The sequence below is a fragment of the Protomyctophum parallelum genome, assembly GCF_964188405.1.
Source record: "Protomyctophum parallelum genome assembly, chromosome: 14".
Classification (NCBI taxonomy): Eukaryota; Metazoa; Chordata; class Actinopteri; order Myctophiformes; family Myctophidae; genus Protomyctophum; species Protomyctophum parallelum.
The window spans coordinates 27,510,149-27,533,411 of record NC_139709.1 but is presented as its reverse complement, the minus strand read 5'-3'; the positions used below and the strand labels follow the sequence as shown (position 1 = coordinate 27,533,411).

General features: G+C 42.0%; 1 protein-coding gene across 2 annotated transcripts in view; it reads left to right on the top strand.

Moving 5' to 3' along the window:
- The window catches only part of LOC310870627 (laminin subunit alpha-3-like), an 88,742-nt gene that overhangs the window by 8,142 nt on the left and 57,337 nt on the right, over nt 1-23,263 (top strand). For both annotated transcript variants that reach the window (XM_083781885.1, XM_083781886.1), the window contains exons 3-10: nt 8,849-8,966; nt 13,958-14,076; nt 14,539-14,709; nt 15,794-15,897; nt 18,176-18,291; nt 19,769-19,887; nt 20,653-20,743; nt 22,149-22,283. In XM_083781885.1, the coding sequence (XP_083638011.1) occupies nt 8,849-8,966; nt 13,958-14,076; nt 14,539-14,709; nt 15,794-15,897; nt 18,176-18,291; nt 19,769-19,887; nt 20,653-20,743; nt 22,149-22,283 (973 nt within the window). The remainder of the gene's footprint in view (nt 1-8,848; nt 8,967-13,957; nt 14,077-14,538; nt 14,710-15,793; nt 15,898-18,175; nt 18,292-19,768; nt 19,888-20,652; nt 20,744-22,148; nt 22,284-23,263) is intronic.

The following is a 23,263-nucleotide window of genomic DNA, read 5'->3' as shown; positions in this document are numbered from 1 at the left end:
TCTGCAATGCGTCTTGAGATGGCCTGATTACCATAATAGTATAAATTAGCAATCATACACCAAACAGTAAAGTGTTCATTTATTACTGAACTACAGCTGCACCTAAAATCTCTTGCTATATTGCATAAAAAAAACAACATCATTTTCATTGACTTGGCTTTTGGTAAATCCACATAATGGGGGTGAACATTATTTTGTTGGAGGATATGTCTAATTCAGTGGATTCAGTGGAGTAAAAATAGTAATACAAATAATAAATAAATAATACCCTACCCCCACTGTCTTCCACCAGCACCACCTGTTGCACACAGACAAACAGTTGCACATTGCATTGTTTCAAACTGTACTAGGACGGCTCCACCCCATTGTGCTGCGATGTGCTCCGTTTGACAGGCCTGATCCACTCCCAGTCCCAGCAGAAGGCGTTGCCTCTTTCTCCTTTATGATACATTCCTTGACTCCAACAGCAGATGCTCGGGAGCTTCACTCAGACAGCTTTCATCACGGTGGGCGGACGGGGAACAGAAATCTGCCTTACAGCGCCCCCCGTATCTGTCCAGATTGACAGAAATAATAGAGTGCAGTGTATCAGACGGCTAATTAAAGAAATATAAACTAAACACTGTTATGATATTATATCAGGATGACCTGACGAAGATGTTCGAAACGTTGTCGTTCTTTTGCCTTGCAACCTGTTCTATATTAACCAGGGACGTACTGTAGCTGACCTACTCGGATATATTTGTGCTAAAATCCAAAACAACACAGATACTTTCCCGGTCTTAGTAAAAGGCTCCACTCATCCCAGTTGCTCCATGTCAGCTCCTGATGCACCGGATTAGCCTGATTTCATCTTGAGGCGCAGTGGAATCTCCCTTTATTCAATTGGACCAGTTATCAACACCATTTGGCACAAAAAATGTAATAATCCAAAAATGAGGAATGACTAAGTTACTGTAGCAGTCAAATGTAAAAGGTATTACCAACTTATTAAGTTGGTAACTTAAATTGAACTTTGGTAACGTCAGATTTAGTTCGCTGGTATAACATGGACATAAATGTGGAAAAATAGTAATTCGAAGTAATGGGTGCACACTGCACAGGAATGCACATGCAAGGACTAACCTTTTCTTTCTTCTACCCTGGATTTGAACTCTCGTCTCGTGTTTTTACCGCTGAGCTAATGGAGCCTGGCTATTTGCTCAGGGGAGGAACTGACTTTTGAAGGTTAGACAATTACTGCTTGTCAACCAGTCAAACCAAAACCAGACACACGATCTAAATAGAAATACATTTCACCCACGTTTTTACACCTGTAAACTTGTGATGTGACAATAGCTGATTCTGATTCTGAAGAGTGTTAAAGAAATCTTTCGGTGAGCACTTATAACACAGTTAACCAAAATAATGAGACAGACACAATTCTGAGTTTCAGAGTATTGGAATAAATGTATTCGAATACGGAGTGCAGTGCAGCGTTACAATGGAACACCATGTACTGACTCAACACATCTCAGTTAGACTTCATCTTAAATACATTACTACCCCCCCCCCCCCCCCCCCCCCCCCCCTCAGGGAGTAGGTGGGTCTTAACACATGACATCAGGAAGACCCCTCCAGACCACACAGGTCAAATGTCAGTGGGGACAGAAAACAGCTTCTCATGGTTTGGTTTATGATGTCCTTAAATGTACAACTTAGGTATTCCACATTTCCTTGACAAGAGCAGGGAGACAACCACCCCAGTTGTATAATTGTCTCCACCAGGCCGAAGGCATGTGGGGAGAGTATGTTTTGCACTCCGTCCGTCCGTGTGTCCGTCCGTCCGTCCGTCCGTGTGTCCGTGAGCAGCTAATCTCGGCCACCGTTAACCCGGTCGATGCCATATTTTGCACACACACTCCCTGGATGCCAACGATGAACCTCTGCCCCAAACTTTCCAGAACAGCCTGTTATAGCGCCACCAGGAGGCCGCTTTGTGCAAAACAAGTTTTTGCACAGTACACCTACAGATTTTGTCCAAACATCACGCAAATTGGTACACAGTCTCTCTAGAGCCATTCAACCAAACGGGTCTTTCACATTTATCAGACTCCATCCTGATTGGTTAAGATTGGCTTCCAAAGTTCACAGGAGTGCTCAGTTTCAAACAAAATGCTGCAAATCATGAACACATCGCGTGATTTCCGTGAAATTGTGCACCCACATTCCCACTAGGCCGAGGACAAAATGCCACATGAACAATTTCAACTCAGCCTCAAGGTGGCGCTATAACTGGCCGAAAAGTGTTTTTACCTCTAACTGCACGGATCTGTGGATAACCTGGTGGAGACCTGTGCCCAGAAGGGCACTTTTTCTAGTTAAGTTATATTGTAGTAACATAGTGCTGTATGTGCTGTATGTATGTAGAATAGTATGGTATGCAGAACATACCATCCAGATTGGACGAAATATCATTGTAATCACTAAACAAAGTTACTTAGTGCAGCGTTAACCTAAAGTAGTGTAATCATCCGCAAAGTGCTGCTTGTATGAAATGACTGGAAACTAGAAAAAGTGCCCTTCTGGGCACAGGTCTCCACCAGGATAGGAATGTAGGACATTGCAGCTTGCCTTCATCTGGTGGTTGGATAAAAGGGCAACAAAAGTAAATTAGAGGTAAAAAAACTTTTCGGCCAGTTATAGCGCCACCTTGAGGCTGAGTTGAAATTCTTCATGTGGCATTTCTTCCTCGGCCTAGTGGGAATGTGCGTGCACAATTTCACGGAAATCACGCGATGTGTTCATGATTTGCAGCATTTTGTTTGAAACTGAGCACTCCTGTGAACTTTGGAAGCCAATCTTAACCAATCAGGATGGAGTCTGAGAAATCTGAAAGACCCGTTTCGTTGAATGGCTCTAGAGAGACTGTGTACCAATTTGCGCGATGTTTGGACAAAATCTGTAGGTGTACTGTGCAAAAACTTGTTTTGCACAAAGCGGCCTCCTGGTGGCGCTATAACAGGCCGTTCTGGAAATTTTGGGGCAGAGGTTCATCGTTGGCATCCAGGGAGTGTGTGTGCAAAATTTGGCATCGACCGGGATTAGCTGCTCACGGACACACGGACGGACGGACGGACGGACACACACACACACACACACACACACGGACGGACGGACGGACGGACGGACGGAGTGCAAAACATACTCTCCCCCCATGCCTTCGGCCTGGTGGAGACAATAAAGAAATATCTGTGAGGTTTAATAGGACAAAACAATGCATGATTTTGCACTGGTACTGGCCAGCCCACGCCTGCTTCTATCTACCAGCAGGCTTCTGGTCTTACAGTAAATTTAGTCCTGTTGGTTCTCTAACACCCTCTACTTGGAAGTTGGGATTAGGAGGCATATCTGCTTCTCAGCAGCAGTCGTTGAATAAATAGGCTACCATACCTTTCCAGATTGGATCGCAATCTTACAAAATACCCCTGATTAATCTAGAGATTACTTGTCGATTCATATGTTTAGGTGAGCTTATGTTAGAGTTATACATGCTAGCCTTCTTAGGTCAACAAATAAAAGTTAGGCTAAATACCCTTTGTGAAACACAGGAACAATACTCAAATGCACTGGAGTTTTTAAACCACTTAAAACCCTAAATTAATTTGACTGCAGTCCCCTAGGGTTTATATTAGGCGGTGCTAACCGCTCCAATTCCCATTCCACTCCCATTCATGTCAATGACAAAATAAATGAACTATGACGTCATGTGTGTATACGTCTGTGTCTATTCCTTATAACAACAATTACAATACATCAATACATCTTAATACTGTACATCTACAGTATGCACACTTACTCAACACAGAGATTAGGGCAGGAATTCTGGGGAAAAGGGAAGTTTCATTGTTCATTTGTACATACATGTGTCCTCTGCATTGAAACCATCCTCAATATTAGGATCAGTGGGCAGCTACTGAGCAGGACCCGGGGAACAGTTAAGGCCTATTCATAGTCCAGTTTTAGGTGATTTAAATTGGGTGAGCGGACGTTACCACCGCAGCATGACATCATGTTGCTACCTCCTGAGCCACTGTTGGCCCATGTTCTCTGTACGTAATTTCCACTCAAGGGCATTCTTTATCATGCTCAAGCTGTCACACACACACACACACATACACACACACACACGAATCTCTTGCGAATGAAATGTCAGAGATCAATATCATATGAGTGATGTGTGATTGAGTTGTGTCTACAGTCTGTGTGTATATTTGTGTGCATGCACGTGTGTGTGTGTGTGTGTTTCTTTGAAATACTTTGATTCATGGATTGTTGTTGTGAAAATTATGTCAGGTTGTCATGATGGCTGGTTCGCAGTGGAAATGTTATGCTCTGTATTATGTGATGTTTATTGGGGTCAGTGTCAAGAATGTGAGCTGTGGGTAGAGGAAGAGAGGGCGGGTGTCTGTCAAACAGCCGATACCTGTGATGACTCAACCCCTGACCTTTCTGACACCCCCACCCACACGTTAGCATCCCTAGCCCAACATCCTAGCACAACAGATGCAGGGAGGGGCTGGTGATGTATGTACTGTGCTGAAATGTTATTCAAGCGTTGTTGCCACAAGCTTGTCAATGTGTTCCATGTCTTTGTACACAACTGGAATCTGTGCTGGTACGCTCAGCATGCCATGACGATATTTCAGGCCTGCTCCACACAATAGGCACTGGATACACTAATTCCAGAGTGAATGTTTAGACTGGCAGGACAGAGACTTAGAATGAGGCTCGAGCCATGCTGGAACAGGCCCTGTCTCCCAGCTACATCTCATTCTGACAGGTTCCAACACTGCAGGACATATTATCTGCATGCATTTGTTATTGCTGTGTTGATATATTACACATTATGTGACATTCGTGAAGTTAGACTAGATGGGGGTTTAAACAGTCTCAGCATGTGGTTGTGATTTTTTTTTTTTTAAACGTATGTTTATTGATTTTCTTTAAAGTACAAAGAAGTATTTTTCAAAACAATTTACATATATCTTTCCCCCCCACATCCCCATGGCAGCACAAATACAAACAAAATCTTATCACAAAATTATTTGACAATAAATACAGAACAAAAATAATGACAAAAATAAAAATAAAACGAAAATAAAACACATTGCATACAGTTAAACAAAACACATTACATACAGTTAAACAAACAAATGCACAGTTCCCTACCCCCACCCCACAGCTGACTACTCCAATTAACCACTATACATCCAAAGCCTCTTCAATATCACCTTGCTTAATGAAGTCCAAGAACTTCTCCCATATCTTATAGAATACCGCAGGTTTCTTCCTAATTACATATGTTAGTTTCTCATGTGCCAAACTGGTTGTTAAGTTCCTCAGCCAAAAGTCGATCGTAGGGGCATTGACATTCTTCCAACATAGCGCAATTGAGCGTCTGGCCTGTAACAGGCAGTGGTTGTGATTCTAATCTTTATTTATGTGATTATGTGATCCAAATTAGAGTTATGCTAAATAAGAGAAATCGCTGATATCCATACAGTTTTTTTTTAAGAGCATGTGCCTACATGGATAGCTTAAAGCTTTACAAATTGTTCATGGTGGTAGGTCGCTTGAATTATTTGTGTTTGCTTTCTGGCCTGTCTCCTTGTCTCTCATAGTTCTCCTACAGTACACAGTACAGTACACAACCGCACATCAGAATTCCCAGTGAGAGTTTAAAATCATACGGGTCAATTTGGGTCAATTTGTGCAGCAGGGTTAAATGAACACTGACAATGTTATTGTGTGTAGATTTTCACTGTGCTTGTCAGTAACAGGTCTGTCAAAGCAGTTGCTTGCCCTGCCATGGAGGCATTAGCGGAGAGGTGGAATGTGACGCTATGGTTGGAATCTGAGATGGGCCAACATGCCAATCGGCACGTCTCTGGACGCGACACGCCCCTACCCCCTGTGCCCCTTCGCGCTCTGTCCCTTTGGCCTCCCTTCCCCCAACGTCATCCTCAGCTCGTGTGTGAACTCAACTTGCTCCCACTCCTGCGGAATCAGTATTGATAGTAGGCAGACTTGGCACTCGCCTCTCTCTCTGCGAAAGCCCTGCTTCTGTTTTTAGCGGGGCAGCAGCCCGTGCTTTGTTTGTGTGCTCCCATTTATCTTTTTTTCTGTGCTTGGCACATCCTGTAGCATGCGGGTGGAAGTGTTCTCAGATTCGCTTCAGGGCATGGCCGATGCAAAATAGAGGTCGCAATTAGCAAGACGCTTTCTGTTCATTATTGATTAGGTCAGGATTAGTAGCCATCTGCTACTAATTTAGTTTCTCCCATTTTTGATTGATTGGTTGATTTTATTGTAGTTATGAATATACTTTAATAACAAAACAATTGCATAGCTGACCAATTTATGATTCATTGAAGATGAATCATAAATTGTGGTCCTCAAAGGTGGCTGCTGACAGTAAGAGAGAAAGTTAATGAAACCACCAAACATTAGTGTGAACTGTGAATATCTTTACAACAACAGAAGTCTAAATCTACAGCATATAAACAAGAAAAACAATGACACTAACCAATCCTATTACCTTATCGTATTATTGATTTATTAGCCTCCAGTCTGTGGGCAAATTATTTTCTTGTTTATGAACAACTGTTTCTTTTCTAAAGGACAAGGCCAGACAATGTCCTAGTTGCCCCTTGAACCTTGTCAGTTGTCACGGTCCATCAGCCCAAGAGCTTCTTGAACTTGTGGTCATTATTTCTCAGTGTGGGGGATGGCAATCCTTCAACATAATTGTGGAGCCTTGTTGACGAGTTTGCGACTTTGCAGCACATGCAGGCTTTGCTCTGCGTTACTTTGCTTAGTTATCTGTGTTAGCTCCCTGTCTCATGCAAGCAAGGAGAGACAGAGCCCTGAATGTTCCAAATGCCTGCCAGGGGTTTTCAACAGGGTGCTGAAAGATGCTAGACTAGTGTAGACCTGCCCTCATCCTTTTGAACCCCATGCACACGCCAGACAGTCTATAGATGGGTATTTTTCTAAAATAACACACTATATTTTAGATACAGTTTTCATTTACCGCTTAAACCCTGCTGTCGGGGTGGGGTCGGACTTGGGAGTGGGGGTATCGGTAACACATGTTTTTCAAATGCTTGCTTTATCCTGTCTCTTGAGCATGTTAAATGCTGGTTTAAGATATGTGGCAGCATATCACTTGAAAAGATGTTGTGTTGCAGCCTCAACAAGACTGGGGTGTAGGCTAGACTTTTTATTTTATTTTCGATAAACCAGCATGTGGACATGCAGGTCGGTGTCATAGACTGTGAATTCAGAAACAATGCCAACATTATGTCATGCTGTAACAAAGTGCGCATTGACTAGATAAGAAAATATGTTTCAATTCTATTCAGTCAAACTGAAGCCACCCGCTTTCAAGGATAATGAAGGATAATGAAGCAAACATTGAGCTTCATGAGACTGACAAGAGGATGCTGGGATCATTTTCTGCTCTTGTTTGGCCTGTATCCCTTCTGATAGAAGAGATGGAGACTGCAGAGATACTTGAATTATATGAGTTCAGTTGCTAGGTTCTCACCACGGCACCCAAGCAATATTTACTGCCTCAATTCCAATATCTGTGTCTTTTGGCTAGGTGTTTGTTTTTTGCTCCACAATATGACCATGTGGGGAAAACTGGAAAATAAAGTTAAGCTGCAAGAGTGGGGGTAAAATAAGCATAGCTGCTCCTGAATCAGCTCAATGGCTAAACCTGATTAAGGCCTTATAGTTCTTTGGCCATGTCTTACCTCACGTCTCATAGCTGCATTAAGGTCATTAACTCTCTGGTGGACCTTTGCAACTTAGAGAGTGGAGATAGATTATCCATGTAGACATGGCTGTGGCCCAGCATACTCTGCAGGGTTCAATTTCCTTCTTTTTTTCGGGGGGGTTGTCACTTGTCAGGTCTAGCAGCCATGCCTCTGATTTTGATTATTCCTGCTTCTAGTCAAGTACATGCGTTTCCCTTTGGGAAATGTAGATTGTCTGATACGTTTGATATTTAGCTTTGATAATATCACAATTCAACAATCTAAAAAACAAGTAATCATGTTGTGATGTGATGCACTGTGAGCTTGTAGATCAGGTATTTTTGCAATTTGTTGTACAACGAATTATATAGGGCTTAAGGCCTACTCATGGGTTTTCGGTGATAAGGTGACCACCCAAACGGTGGTTAGTAAAAGTGTTGGGGTGAGCGGTGAGTCGCTTACCACCGCGGCGTGACGTTATGTTGTAGTTTTCGGTGGTCACCTTATCACCTAAAACCGGAGTAAGTATGAACAGGCCTTAAGTGGTTTAAGAAATGTGTCCCCCCTCAGTTTTTGAGTGGTGCAACCACTCCAAGGAACAGCAATGTCCATGTCCGTGGTCATACACCTATGTGACGTTAATGAGCAGCAGTATGACTAATAGTACCAGTAGGGGCGCTATTGTGCCAGAGTGTGCCAGAGAGTGCTGCACTGTTGCCTGCTAATGAGAGAGAGAGAGAGAGATAGAGAGAGAGAGGGGGGAGGGGTGAATTGCACCACTCAGTTCACACGGGTGTGATTTTTTTCCTATATCAGCTTTTGGTGTGTGTGCACAAACTTTGTCGTACACAAACATTAAATTCCTATTGACAATGAATGGACAATTTTTGTATGTCATAGTGTCCATGGATGTGATTTTTTGTATATTACACAAGGGTACATAGTACTGGGAGTACTGTCTCCTACCAGGAGGAACATCTTGACCCAAATCTGCACATCCAATCACTCTTTGTTTACACTTCTCATTGTGCTCTCATTTTCAGCTCTTCCATGTGGCATATGTCCTCATCAAGTTTGCCAACTCCCCTCGTCCTGACCTATGGGTACTGGAGCGTTCTGTGGACCATGGGAGAACATACAGTCCCTGGCAGTATTTTGCACGTAAGTTAAATTATTGCATTGGCTTGTAATGCTGTCGCAGCCAAAATGTTCTTTTTGGAGAAGAATCAAACCGTATAAGATTGTCTTCTATACGTACACGTGAAAGATATCCAAGGTCTGAAATGTGATGATGTTATGATTTACAGTGACACAGCATACCTGTTAGTGTCTTACAATAATCATTTTTTTAGACAAATTTGCTGCTTTTGTTTAATAATAAATACCTCATGCTCAATGGTATTTAGGGGAAACCCATGAATAACATGATGCTTTCTGGAGCTGTAATCCCCAAACCCCTACTAGTCTTCCCAAGATGGGAAAGGGGAGGAGATGGTCTGTCAGAATCAGAATCAGGTTGATTTGTCATTGTTACAGGTACAGGTACAAGTACAGGTACAAGTACAACAAAATTGTGATGTGCTCTCAGCACATCACAATTTTTATGTACTTGTACACGGCCGCAGCAAGTCTGTCTAACCACTAAGTTGTTAGACAGACTTGAATCAGACTTGAATCTGTCCCATGCTAAAGTTGTACTTACCTACATAGCAACAGTATTAAGCAGATCTGAACATTCCTTAAACTATAGAAAGGTTCACCCAACAGTATATGCAGTATTTCGCCCCTGTTGGGTGGAACTGTATATTTTCAGGAAAAGGTAAAAAAAATAAGCTGTGTTCTAATGGATCCATTGTAGTTATTATTTACACTGTCGTATAATAAAGTAGCAGTAAGACGCATCCCCCTGGGTGACAGCAGACTGCTGGGTGAGCGCTGGTGCTTTGGCACGGGGGAGAATTATAATTCTGTACTGGCCATATATGGAGCGTGTCTTGAGTGTACAGGGTTTGATGAGGTCAGATCAAGGAACAGGAAGGACGGGTGGGGAGGGATCAACGTATGGAATGTCAGAACAGGTCTGTCAGGTCAGCTCCATATATGGAGATCTAAGGGTCTGAGGTCAGATGTAGAGTTGCTGGCCGGCTCCATATCGCTCCATATATGCAGATCTAGGTGATGGTCCAGTGTTCTCCATGTATGGTTATCCAGGGTTAGATGAGGTCAGTGTCGTGATCTTCATACTGTATATGGTGAGCGGCGGTGGCTCAGGGGTAGAGTGACCGGATGGGAACCTTGCGGTACCCGGTTCAAACCCGGGCTCCGCCAGAGTTACTGTCGAAGTGTCCTTGAGCAAGACTCTGAACCCCTAATTGCTCCCGATGTGCAGGTTGGTGCCTTGCATGGTTTCCTCCTGCATCGGTGTGTGAATGGGTGAATGTAATGCACACCATTCAATCTATGTAAAGTGCCTTGGATAAAGGCGCTATATAAATGCCATTTATGGAGATGGATTTATGGAGATGGCCATATATGGTGGCAGTTTTCCAGTTTTCCAGTTTTCATTCATCTCACATTCAGTTGTCAGAACCCAGACTGTCTGATGATCTATCCAGTCTGACTGTAAGGCACCTGTGCACACACCCTGCCACGTGACGCCGTTCTGACTCATTTCCTTTCTCTTTGCCTTATTCTCCTGATCTCACTTAATGTTCTCTTGGAATAATGTATGGCTTCACTCCTCCTTATTAAATAACGCTTGATATCAAAGTATTTCCCACCCCCTCCTTCACAAATATCTTAATAATATAGCACTGTTCAGTAATTGACAGCTCCCTTTCCAACGGATACTAAAATGTTCTTTTGATCCTGTAGATGACTGTTTTTTGTTTACTTTGTTCTCACACAGTGTGCTATTTAAGTGAAGTCACATTGTTAATGAATCCCCCTTCCATGACAAGCAAGGCTTTAAATTAATTAGGTATTTGTGGTGTTGAAACGACAATGCAAATCATTCTAGAATCATGCAGGTGTGAGCGTACTGTCTTGTGTTATTTAACTGGGAGAAAAGATCATGAGATACATTAAATGTTAATTTATCCATTACAATTGCATTGCAATGTAGTGAATGCAAGAGCAAGATTTTTACTGACATTTACTTTCTTAGTATGAGCAAACTGTGTGTGCGTGCCTGCCTGCCTGTCTGTCTGTCTGTCACGAATATTCTTTTTCTTTTCTTTTCTTTATATATTCACAGAACAATTATCCCTCTATTGATATTTGAATATTTGATTAGTCATGCATATCCCTACCCAAAACTTTGAAATGCCCAGAGTAATGTATTTTACGTCAGTCTTTAGCCCCTTATAGAATGATCTGTTTAAAGTTTAAACCTGCACCAAAACTAATATAATGTTGTGGAATTGTATCAATCAGTAACTATTGAGATCATGGAGTCAGAGACACTTCACATTATAAGACAAAAGTTTATTATAATTATGGTCTCACTTGAGAAATACATTAAGAACTCAGGTTGGTGGTGAAAAGCAGAAAGAGAGCGTAGTCATAAACAAAGATAAGGGAGGAACTGCTTGTGTGACGGGACCAAGCTCTACCCAAAACAATTGGGCATGTGCCATATGGCACTCTGTGATATTCACATGGTCAGAACAACATATCATCAGGCCAAAGGTGAACAGCAATATACTGCACAATTCTTTCCTTATTGATCTCATAAAAATACCAGAGATTTGTGCTAACCTGCTGTAGATTGCCATAAATCCTGCAACTGGGTTTATTATTTATCAACAGCAGTTTTAGTCTGAGAGTATAAGTCTCACGCAGCCAGACAACTATTCAATACAATCTCCGAATGCTATATAGAGTTTGGAACTACGTACAATGACTGTTTGTCATTTCCGTTCAAAATATAAGATAATATAAAGACTTAACGGAAGTGGGGAGGAAGCTTCACTTCCGTTTTATATTTACTCATGATCAGAGCTTACCGTGCTCCAGACTGTGTGACAGAAGCATTTGAAAATTGCGAGAGGCGGTAGTCTGGCCACGCAGGACTAGTCTGAGAGCGAACTCAGTGTGGTATGCATTTGTCAAGGTCCATGGACATGGTGTTTATGTCACTGGAGGTGTGTTGTGTCTTTTACAGTCACTGTTAGTCAAATCTCACCTTGTGGAAGGTGTCTTTTGGGATTAAGATGACGATGGTCTGTGTTATGACCAAGTCCAAGTCACAACAAATGAGACATGTCCTTCCTTAGCATTTATCTTTGACTGTTAGTCAAATCTCACCTTGTGGAAGGGGTCTTTTGGGATTAAGATGGCGATGTTCTGTCCTTCCTTAGCATTTATCTTTGGGCACGGTGGGCACCAGAGGTTACTATCACAAAGAAATAGCTGGCTTTCAAGCAAGGTTTTATCACTTTCTCATTACTCTTTCCTTTCAAATTCAAATTCCCTCTCCTGCTGCTAACAAAGTCTGGGTCTACACTGAATTCACACTAGCAGCATTATAAGGGAATGTTAACAGTGTGAATGCTCGTGAAATACAATAAATTGGGTGTCTCTGAGGTTTTGAGTGACAGCTTGTCACTGTGTGTGCGTGCGTGCGTGTCTGAGTGCGTGCATTTAAAACCACTGCATTTCACCACTTCCATACAGCTGTCTATTTTATGTCCATCATAGTGCAGTGAAGACTATAGTGTGTGCCTCCTATAGTGTGCCTAGTGTATTCCCAGTGAGAGCTCTGGTAGTGGATCAAAGCCAGCAGGTGCATCTGGCAGGGGAAGGTCTCATTTTGTTGATGAGACTCAGGTGAGATATCACATCCCACATCCCAGCATTTTTTACAGCGGTTGGCATGAATGGCCACCAAAACTCAGATCAATCCTCTTCTTGAATAATTCACAATAGAGGGTATGCACAATTGCACATGCATAAAGTGAGTGGCAAATCAAGCGGCAAAGTGAGTGTAGTTTAATGCAATCATATAGGACTCTTCTGTTTGGATGTATAGGCTGCCACGGCCAGAAAGTAGTGTTTTGCCACTCAGTAGGCGTTCTTGCATAACGTCCGGGTATGATGATGATGTCACGCCCATACCCTCTATTGCACATGGACTAATGTGATGTATGCACCTTGACGGTTCCCTAGGTTCATAGCTTTAGGCTGATAGATATTTAATTGCTGATAGCATATGGCCTAATTATTCTACATTGTTGTTGTTTATTTAATTGTACTTTACATTATGAATTAATTACACACCTTCATTACACACGGGTCCTTCAACTATAGTGTCTTTAACCTGGCCTCTGAACTTTGCAATACCACTGTTGACTTTTGTTGAGTAAGATTCAGTGGTACCTACATGTAATCCCGTCCCTACTCAACTAATGTTTATGATTTCATGTTTTGTACATAGTCAGTAAGGACTGGAACAGTGAAGTATGCCTGGGACTTAATCAGGCCTTTGCCCTAGCAAGTGGGGATTTTGGTTATTGTATATGTTATGAATGACTGGGAGAGGACTATATGACTTCTGTTGCATAAATATGTGAAAATGAAAGCAAAGTAAGTACTTATTGTGAGGTAGTCTGTGTATTTTGTTAGTTTGGGATATCCTTGCTGTCTAGACTGGCACCTGCACATTGTTTTCAGTGGTGTTGGACATAATAGGCTCACAAAAGAGTCAACAATACAGAATATCTATGTTTACATTTAAATAGCATTAAATGGTACATTTCATGTGTCTTTCATCTTGTGCTTCCAATAGATAGTCAAAACTTTACATGTAGTGCTGCTCTTTTATGTCTGTAGGTGGAAGTTCTTTAATGGCATTCACTGCATTTAAAGTGCATCGCTATTACAGTATCATTAGGGCATGCCTCCTGGCAGAGATTTCAGCTCTACTGTGAGCACCTTTCTAGTTGAATTATATAAAGACTAAAGATTTCCATGTATACAAATTATTTAATACAGATAATAATAATTAAATAATCCAATAAAAAAAAGAAATCTTCAGTTTGTTCTGTTGACAAATATTCTATATATAAGAAACCTGATCTCATTTGTTTTCGGTTTGGGTGTGATGAAAATGGCATACGGATGAGATGTGTCTAATGTTGTGTGGTTCTCAGATTCCAGGCGAGAGTGCATTGAACTGTTTGGGAAGGAGCCAAACAAGCGTATAGAAGGGGATGGCGACCAGATCTGCTCCACAGAATACTCACGGATTGTCCCCCTGGAGAATGGAGAGGTTAAATATATAATAATACACTTTAAATATATAATTCATAATATATACAAATGTATGTTATAGTGGGGAGTGATTGTCAAAAGGATTGATTGATAATGTGACAGTATTTTGGGGATACTTAGAAGATTACACACAAGACTATTTTGAGAAAGAATCATTATTGTAATGTGGATATGATGACCGAATCGGAAGAGCCATTTGTTGTTCATTTCACTGTTCATTGCTTCATTTTTTATTTGTTTTGGGGTTTTTTAATACTGTTTTTTATTAGGCATTTTGTATATGCCATAACTTCAGAATATCTCATCTTCATTTTAATGCACTATTTTAAAAGTATATTTTGATCACCAAAACCTCAGTTGATATCTAGTCTCATATCATGATCTAAAATGAATTATACATGGTCCAGCTCTATATAGCAGGAGGTACAGGTGATTCAAATAGATGCTGTGTGTTATGCAGATTGTGGTGTCTCTGGTCAACGGACGGCCAGGATCTACCAACTTCACCTACTCTCCGGTGCTGCGGGACTTCACCAAGGCCACCAACATCCGCCTGCGCTTCCTCCGTACGAGCACTCTTCTGGGCCACCTCATCTCCAAGGCCCAGAGAGACCCCAGTGTCACGCGCAGGGTAAGGCGCCGCACGCTGGTGCCTCGCACCAAGGTGCCACTCTTAGCAGATTCCCTTTGCCCGTTTGGGCAAGACATATTTACAGCCCTGCATCAGCTCCGTCCGTGCCAGCTTCTGTGTTTTTTTGCTGACACAAGCACACTGAGCTGCTTGCACATTCCTCCACTTTTAATGCCAGATCTGACTGTCCAGTTATCATAGTCATTTCCTTGGTAGAGAATGCTAGGACTGGTTTAGACAGCTCACCTCCCTGCATGTAGCAGCTGGTCTTAGTATGGTACTGTGCATGGACTGATTAGTAGAGCCCGAACAGAGACACATATTTGGGTCCATTGCCAGTTCCGATTTTAGAGAGCCCTTTCTGATGTTTTGACTGACAATTGGTTGAAATAAACGAAAAAAAGAAGGGCAAAATCTTGAAATGAATTTTAGTTTAACCTTATTTAACGTATAAACAACGTGCTGCCTAACTTTACATTTATACATTGCATTGCAATTTGCAATACGTTCTGCCTAAATGGGGACGGCAGGTTGAAAGTCGTTAAATAGCGGAACACATCGGCTGCATAATTGCCTTTACCAATGTAGGAAGAAAAACCTAATAATGGCCAATATATTGATCGGGCTCTACCAACACGTTAAAATATGTGAATGTTAAAATATGTGGATGTTTTTACTTTGTATAGTTTGTATAGTTAAAACTTTCAGAGCAGTGAGAACATATATTGACTTTACTGTGCTGCATGCTTATCTCACAGTTAAACTATGACGGAGGCTTTATTGTATGAAGTTAATCTTCAAACTATTTGTACAGTATGTATAGTAAGATGCTACATTTTATTTTAGCTTGAGAGGCAGAAGATAAACAGTAGGTGTCCATTTCAGACATGGTATGTGTACAGATTCAACTGGCCAGTATACTAGGTACACATTTATGGTTAATGTTCACTCCAGTTAAATCGCTTGCGGTTAAGCCAGGTCACAGACATGGTTTGTTCTGGTGTGGTGGGTGATATCGCTGCTGATGATGACGCACAGATAATATTGATTCACATTCTGAGATAACGTTCCTCTTTATTTACAGTATTACTACAGTATCAAGGACATCAGTGTTGGTGGACGGTGCGTTTGTCACGGGCATGCACAGGTGTGTGGTGGCCATGGGCGGAACCAGGACAGTCCAAATAAGTGAGTAATGCTCTTCATTTTTAACCTATACACAGGTTTAATGTTTGTCTTTAGTTCAATGTTTGTTTTGTAAACGGCATTGACAATGAAGGGAAAATGTACGTCATAATGTGCCTCATTACGTCACATTGACTTTTTATTGTTAATGTTTGTGTTGGCACCGTTTGTTTTACATCACCATTACATCACCTACGCTAATCAACATGAGTTAGACTTTAATATATTAGCGCCCCTCACTTCACACAGGTGTGATTTTTTACACATTATAGGGAATGTTGAAGCCATACAAAGTTTGTTAGTTGTAATGTTAAATGTCCAATGAATTTGGAGATCTGGACAATTGCAGATAGGCTAGAACAGTGGTTTTCAACTTTTTTCATGTCAAGGGCAAGGCCCATTATTTATTCAGCATTTGAGCCATGGACCACCATTTGATGAGTTTTAGCCCAAAACGAAAGAATATGTCCACATTTCCATGCTGTATTGATGCTGTACCAAAGGAGAGAGAGAGATAACAGGCAAACGTTGATCAAAGTAACAATTATTCTTCTACTTTCTCTAATTGTGTAAACTTCTTGTAAATTGTAAACACTTGTAAAATGAACATCAATGATAATCATTTTACACTCTCAAGAGTTAAAGATCTATAAGGGTCCAATTTGGTTACCAACTCTCCATCATTTAGCTGGGGACCACCTGGAACCCCCTCAAGGACCACTGGTGGTCCCCGGACCACTGGTTGAAAGCCACTGGGCTAGAAATATGTCTTTGCCCCTATTTATTCTTACAGATTCTTCCTTAGGCTGCAATTACTTTTCTGAGCCTTTCCAAAGTAGACAATAAAATAAAGATTTCCCCAGTACCTCATCCCCTTATGGTATTGTTTGTATAGTTTACAGTGTATAGGCCAATGCAAGGATGACTTAATTTGCTGAGAGCAGCATGATGATACTACAGTCTTCTTGAGATCCAAGTGATATACTTGGGTTTTGGAAAAAGGGCAGTGACTTCATTTGTTTGTTTTCTGACATGGCCTTTGTGAAAAGCAACAGATTGTTTTGATTCCCCTGATTACTGACTGTGATGATGTAAACGAAAGGGTTGGCAAGAAGATGAAGGGGCTGCAAGATGTGAGATAACGTTCCGAGGCTATAGAGGGTATGCACGTGACATCATCATCGTACCCGGAAGTTATGCGAAAAGAAAAGTCACTTTGCCACTCGATTTGCCACTTACTTTATGCACGTGCATACATCTGTAGACTATATTCACACAGCAGCCATTTTGCTCAGGGGGGTGGGAAAACAATTAACCACCCAAAACTACACAGCAGAATCCAGCTGATCCAGCTGATCCAGCTGATCCAAAATGCAGCAGCTCGCTTGGTCTTCAACCAGCCAAAATTCTCACATGTCTCCCCCCTGCTCCGCTCCCTCCACTGGCTCCCGGTCGCTGCCCGCACAGAATACAAAACTCTGATGCTGGCATTCAAAGCAACCAAAGGTATGGCTCCCCCATATCTTACAAGTATGATTGAACCCTACAAACCCTCCCGCGCACTCAGATCAGCCAACGCAGGGAAACTGGAAGTACCCTCACTAAAAACGCCGGGACAACGCTCCACACGTCCCAAACTCTTCTCCCTTCTGGCTCCAAAACTGTGGAATGCACTTCCCATTGCAGTCAGAACTGCAGCATCACTCCCAATCTTCCGCCGTAGCCTGAAAACCCACCTTTTCAGACTCCATCATGGCCCATAGCACTTACCCTAACCCCTTAGATAGCATTTATGTTGGCTTAGATAGCATTTGACACAGACTTATAGCATGTTATGTAGACAGCACTATAATTGTATTGTATATAGTCATAGCACGCCATAGTACATATGTATAGCATAGTAGTGAATATGTATAGTTTATTATGTATAGTGTATGTATAGTTTCATCATATAGATATTCCGCTGTTACCTTCTTAGCTTACGCATGTTTCATGATAAATGCTTTTATGTGATGTATTCCCATGATTTTGTTCTTGCTTAAATGTAAGTCGCTCTGGATTAAGAGCGTCTGCTAAATGCCTAAATTGTAAATTGTAAATTGTAATCTAATGCTCTTATTGTACCCAATTACAGTGCTGACTGACCGCCTTTGATAGGAATTTGAGCATTTCACATTAGCATTACCCAAAATGTCTGAGTATATCTCTGTTTTGTGAGATCAGATGTTTGCGTGAGATTCTCTGTGACAGTAACTCCGGGTTTCTCATCTCCTGCCTTCAGACGACAGTGCGAGTGCACACACAACACGTGCGGCGAGTCATGTGACCGCTGCTGCCCAGGTTTCAACCAGAAGCCGTGGCGTGCCGCTACCGCAGACAGCCCCAACGAGTGTCAACGTAAGTGAGCGAGCGCATATTTATATATAGTATGCACTGTACAATGCCTCGTTGTGGTGGTACGTAAATAAACCACCCACCTCATGGTACTGCAAAGGATTCTTTTTCCTCACATGTTGGTTCAGTAAGTTGGGGCCTCCGGAGAGGGTTTTATGAGCATCCCTTTGCCTCTATCACGCTGTACTAAATGCCCCGATATGGTGTTGCACGGAGGCTTACTGGAGACTCAAGTCAGCATTACACAAGGGGTTTGCATGATGAACAGCACAATGTGGAGTTAGCCCCAGGACCAGTGCTTTTAATCTGCTCAGCCAGCCAGCTTGCCAGTCCAATGCCAGTTGGGCAGCTGTGCCAAGTTGTCAAGTTGTCAACCAGCCAGTCAACTTAGCTCAATGGTTCTCATACATATTCATGTCGAGGGAAATCTATTTCTGAAAAGATTTTGTGCCAGCTAGGGACCCCATTACAGGCAATGTTGTTCAACTTCTCATAATTTATTCCCAAATTGTCTAAAATGTTCAAGATTAAAAGAAAAACCTTTTAAAATAGCTGATCTACAAGTTCCCAATCCTTTGCATCATGACACATCATGAGTTTATTTATAGATTATAAAATAGAGTCTTGTGGACCTCCTGAAACCCACTCAAGGATACCACGGGGTTCCCCTGGAACCCACTTTGAGAACCAGCAACCTAGACATTTAGCCAGCCAGCCAGTCAGTCACCCAGACATCCAACCAGTCAGACAGCCAGCCAGTCACCCAGACATCCAACCAGTTTGCCAGTCAGACAGCCAGCCAGTCACCCAGACATCCAACCAGTCAGACAGCCAGCCAGTCACCCAGACATCCAACCAGCCTGCCAGTCAGACAGCCAGTCACCCAGACATCCAACCAGTCTGCCAGTCAGACAGCCAGCCAGTGAAGCCCATGTCAGCTGGATTCTAATTACCTTGGACCTTTGACAGGATTCTCCCTTCATAGCTGGAGATGCTGAAACCTGACCTGCTATAGCAGCATCTAAAACTGAGAGAGAGACAGAGGAGGGCAGGGTGGAATCCAGTCTCTGCATTCTTGTAGTGGAAAGGCACCAGAACCATTCATAAACATGAATGAGGCACAGGGCTTGGTTTGTAGGAAGTTTAGTTAAGATTTGTATAGATTTAACAATCATATTAAGCAGGGGATTTACCGTAGAACCCCACTCTTAAATAATTTGCTGACACATGAGAACAGGGAATCAAATATTTTCAACATGAAATGTGTCTAGCATTCATTACCTGTGTGTGTGTGTGTGTGTGTGTGTGTGTGTGTGTGTGTGTGTGTGTGTGTGTGTGTGTGTGTGTGTGTGTGTGTGTGTGTGTGTGTGTGTGTGTGTGTGTGTGTGTGTGTGTGTGTGTGTGTGTGTGTGTGTGTGTGTGTGACTGTGTTTGTGTGACTGTGTTTGTGTGTGCGTGTGTTGGGGGTTTTCCTTCTCAGCTTGCCAGTGCTTCTCCCATGGCTCTGACTGTTATTACGATCCAGAGGTGGAGCAGAAGAGAACAAGTTTAGACATCTTCGGCAGGTATGACGGAGGAGGAGTATGCATCAACTGCCAGGTATGGACTCCATATCAAGTCTAAACCGATTCCACAACACGTGTGTATGTGTGTGTGTGTGTGTGTGTGTGTGTGACTGTGTTTGTGTGTGCGTGTGCCTGCAGGGTGGTTGCTATTTGTGTCTATTAAGTGTTGAGTGTATAACATGATGAGCGAATATTTCGTGATACCTTGTCATGGGTGTTTTGCATTGCATGGACCGCTTTTAAGTCAGTCCATTCTGCACTTTCCAGAGCTCAAATGGATGTTTCTAAATCAAACCTTGATGTTGAACAAACAGAGAGGCCTGCCAGTTGATTTTGCCCGAAGCTCTGTTCTTTATTTAGAAGATGAAAGTCATTCTGTTGAGACTGATTTGTATAGACAGTTGATTGATGATTCTATGATACACTTTTGGAATATGATACTAATGCAGATTAACGGCTTTTTACCACGTCGTCTCTATCTTGGTGCAAGTCTTTGCAGGTGAAAACCTTAAAAGAACTACAAACATTTTCAGATGTTTCAGAAACAGCGAAAATAGACGATCTACAAGCTCACAGTATGTTCCACTTGTAGATCGGCTATTTTTGGTATTCATCTTACTTATGGTACGTGGTTGAATATCAAATCAAAGCATTGTCCTGTTAGATACTGGTTGCATGAACAAAATGACGAAAGAAGTTCTACTTTATAGGGCTCTTCCAGGGGATGTATTTAAATTTTTAACACTATACATTTTATTGAATTCTGTGTGAGTTGAGTTGTATGTTTGTGTCTCTTTAGCACAACACTGCTGGAGTCAACTGTGATAAATGTGTTGAGGGCTTCTACAGACCTTATGGAGTGCCACCTGAATCTCACACTGGATGCTTACGTGAGTTTGCACTCCTGAAAGAGATGAGCAAAATCATCTCTTAACGCTGGGAAGTGGGAACCCACCAAAAAAGTGATTTGTGCGCAGAGGTCTGTACGCAACTGTTCTCTCCAAACCTGGCCACAGCGGATGTCTGGTCAATGCGTTTCAATGAGAATGCGTTTGCAGAGCTGGAAAAACAAAATCTGCTTCCATGCACGACCAGTAAGAATGGCTGCATTAATGTACATACAGTAGTGGCAGGAAAAAAAGCACTGTCCGCTCGCTTGCACTTGCACGGCCAGCAGATGGAAAAAAAGAAACTGTATTGTGTTCAAATGAATCCAATGTACCAGTAGTTATTTTTAGTCACAAGCTCTTCTCATTGGTTAAATATTTTTACACAGATAAACTAAACCACTTCCAAACTGGCATCACTATTTTGAGTATATTAAAATGTTGAAAGGTTTTCAATTTTTTTGCTAAAATAGCAGGCTTGTTTGTGCAACACTGTCATATGAAGTATAAAATAGGGCATTCATTTTCTGAAAAAACATAATAAGGTTATTTCACCTTGGCTATAAACGGTTTCTGCTATTATATACAGTATAACATGGACAGACCGTGTTTTACGCCATTGTGTTGCCATAGCATTCAAACGCCACCGTTGGTAACAGATTACTTCCACTTGGATTCCGGAGACTACAATGTGCAGTGTGTCATAAACTGGATTATCAGCGCAGACAGACAGAAGTGGATGTTGTCTCACAGTGTCCATATTTGACCTACAGTATGCATGGCTAACACAGGTGGCCAAAAAACAATGCTGCGTTCAAAGAATCTCTGTCCCCAGGAGACATCGGCGTGTTGTTTGAGGCAGAGACAAATGGCACCATGGCATCACCGCCAACCACCACCACCACCACTTGTATTGTTGCTAAATTGGGCTCCGCTCCTGTTTACATTGCTGATGTGGGCCGTGGTTGACTCTTGGTGTATAAATAGCTGCCAGTTGTGTTTGGACTTTGGAAGGCAATGGAATTAAACACGATGCGCTGAGCTCTTTGAAAAGTGAACCAAATGAGTCACTAACTCAATTATGTGAGCTTAGCAACGGAAGGTGTTTGACTTGTAGACGGTGGAGGTCTGTTAATGTTCATTAATTTTCAACAACTCCCGTGTCTTGAGTTGTATTGTATGTGTGTGTGTGTGTGTGTGGGAGAATAATACATACTGTACATCCTCTATAACATGGAAAAAAAATACTTGATATCATATGACATTTTGTGCAATGTATGCACATTTTGTCTCCATATGTTTACATACTGTACAGTACTGTACATGCATAATGTTCACATTTGTGTATATGTGTGGGTTACTGCCTGGGTATTCATATACTGTATTTTCATTCACTTTACCCCACCAGCCTGTAGATGTGATGCCAGGACGACCTCCGGCTGTGAGATGGGGTCGGGACGCTGTATCTGCAAGCCACAGATCACTGGAGACAACTGTGACCGCTGTGCAGTCGGCTACTATGGCTACCCTCCTCAATGCATTAGTAAGTTCGGTTTTGGGGGTTTTGGGGCTATATCTTGCGCCACCCCTTATCCCTATTCTTATTTGCCATTTCTTACTTACTTTTAAAAACCGTAAAAAAAAAATGAAATAGCCGATTTACAAGCTCACAACGTGTCGATGTAGATCGGCAAGTTGAACTATTTTTAAATGTTTTTCGAAATAGTGAAAAATGGCAAATAATTTTAGGGGTAAGGGTTGGCGCAACATACGGTCCACAGTGTCCAAATTGAATGGTAGTTGTGCCTCAGCGTTGTTTGATTCACGGACTAGAGAGGAAACTCCCATCAAGTCTGTTAATTGAGGAAGTCCTGTTTATGACCTCAAAGGAAGTGTGTCTGTACTGTATTTGGGGGCTCCATGTGTCAAGCTATTTGTGATCTGACCGTGGCTATAACTGACCCCATTCCTTTGATGGCTATGATTTCATGGTCTGTTTTTGTTGAGGTTCTTGAGTTTTGCTCTGAGAGGCTTCAAGGTTCTCTAGGTTGAGTGGTTGACGCCAGAAGGGCAGATTTTGACCTTTTGGAGGTAAGCCTACAGTATGTGGCAGAAGCATTCAATTAATTAATGCTACAGGGCTGCATGCTGAAGGAAAGGAATGTCTAAATGTGTGCTATATGGTACTGTAGATTTGCAAATTACAAATTAATTGTTCTGCTAGCAAGTGAATGTTGATCAGAATTATTATTTCTATAGTAGGTATGTTTTACAAATTTTGATAGTATCAAGTGAAGATAGACAGGAGAGAGAGAAGGGGAGAGACACACAGCAAAGGTCGTCATGAACGGGACATATAGGCCAAAGCCTATATGTGGCATGCGCCTGGACCACTTGTATTTAACCACTTATACCCATAATGAAACAGAGGCTGGCTAGTGAAGCTACTTGAACCCTAGCATCCTTATTCCGGACATAAAGAAATGTCTGAAACGTACGTCACAAGATGACACATTTTGAGCT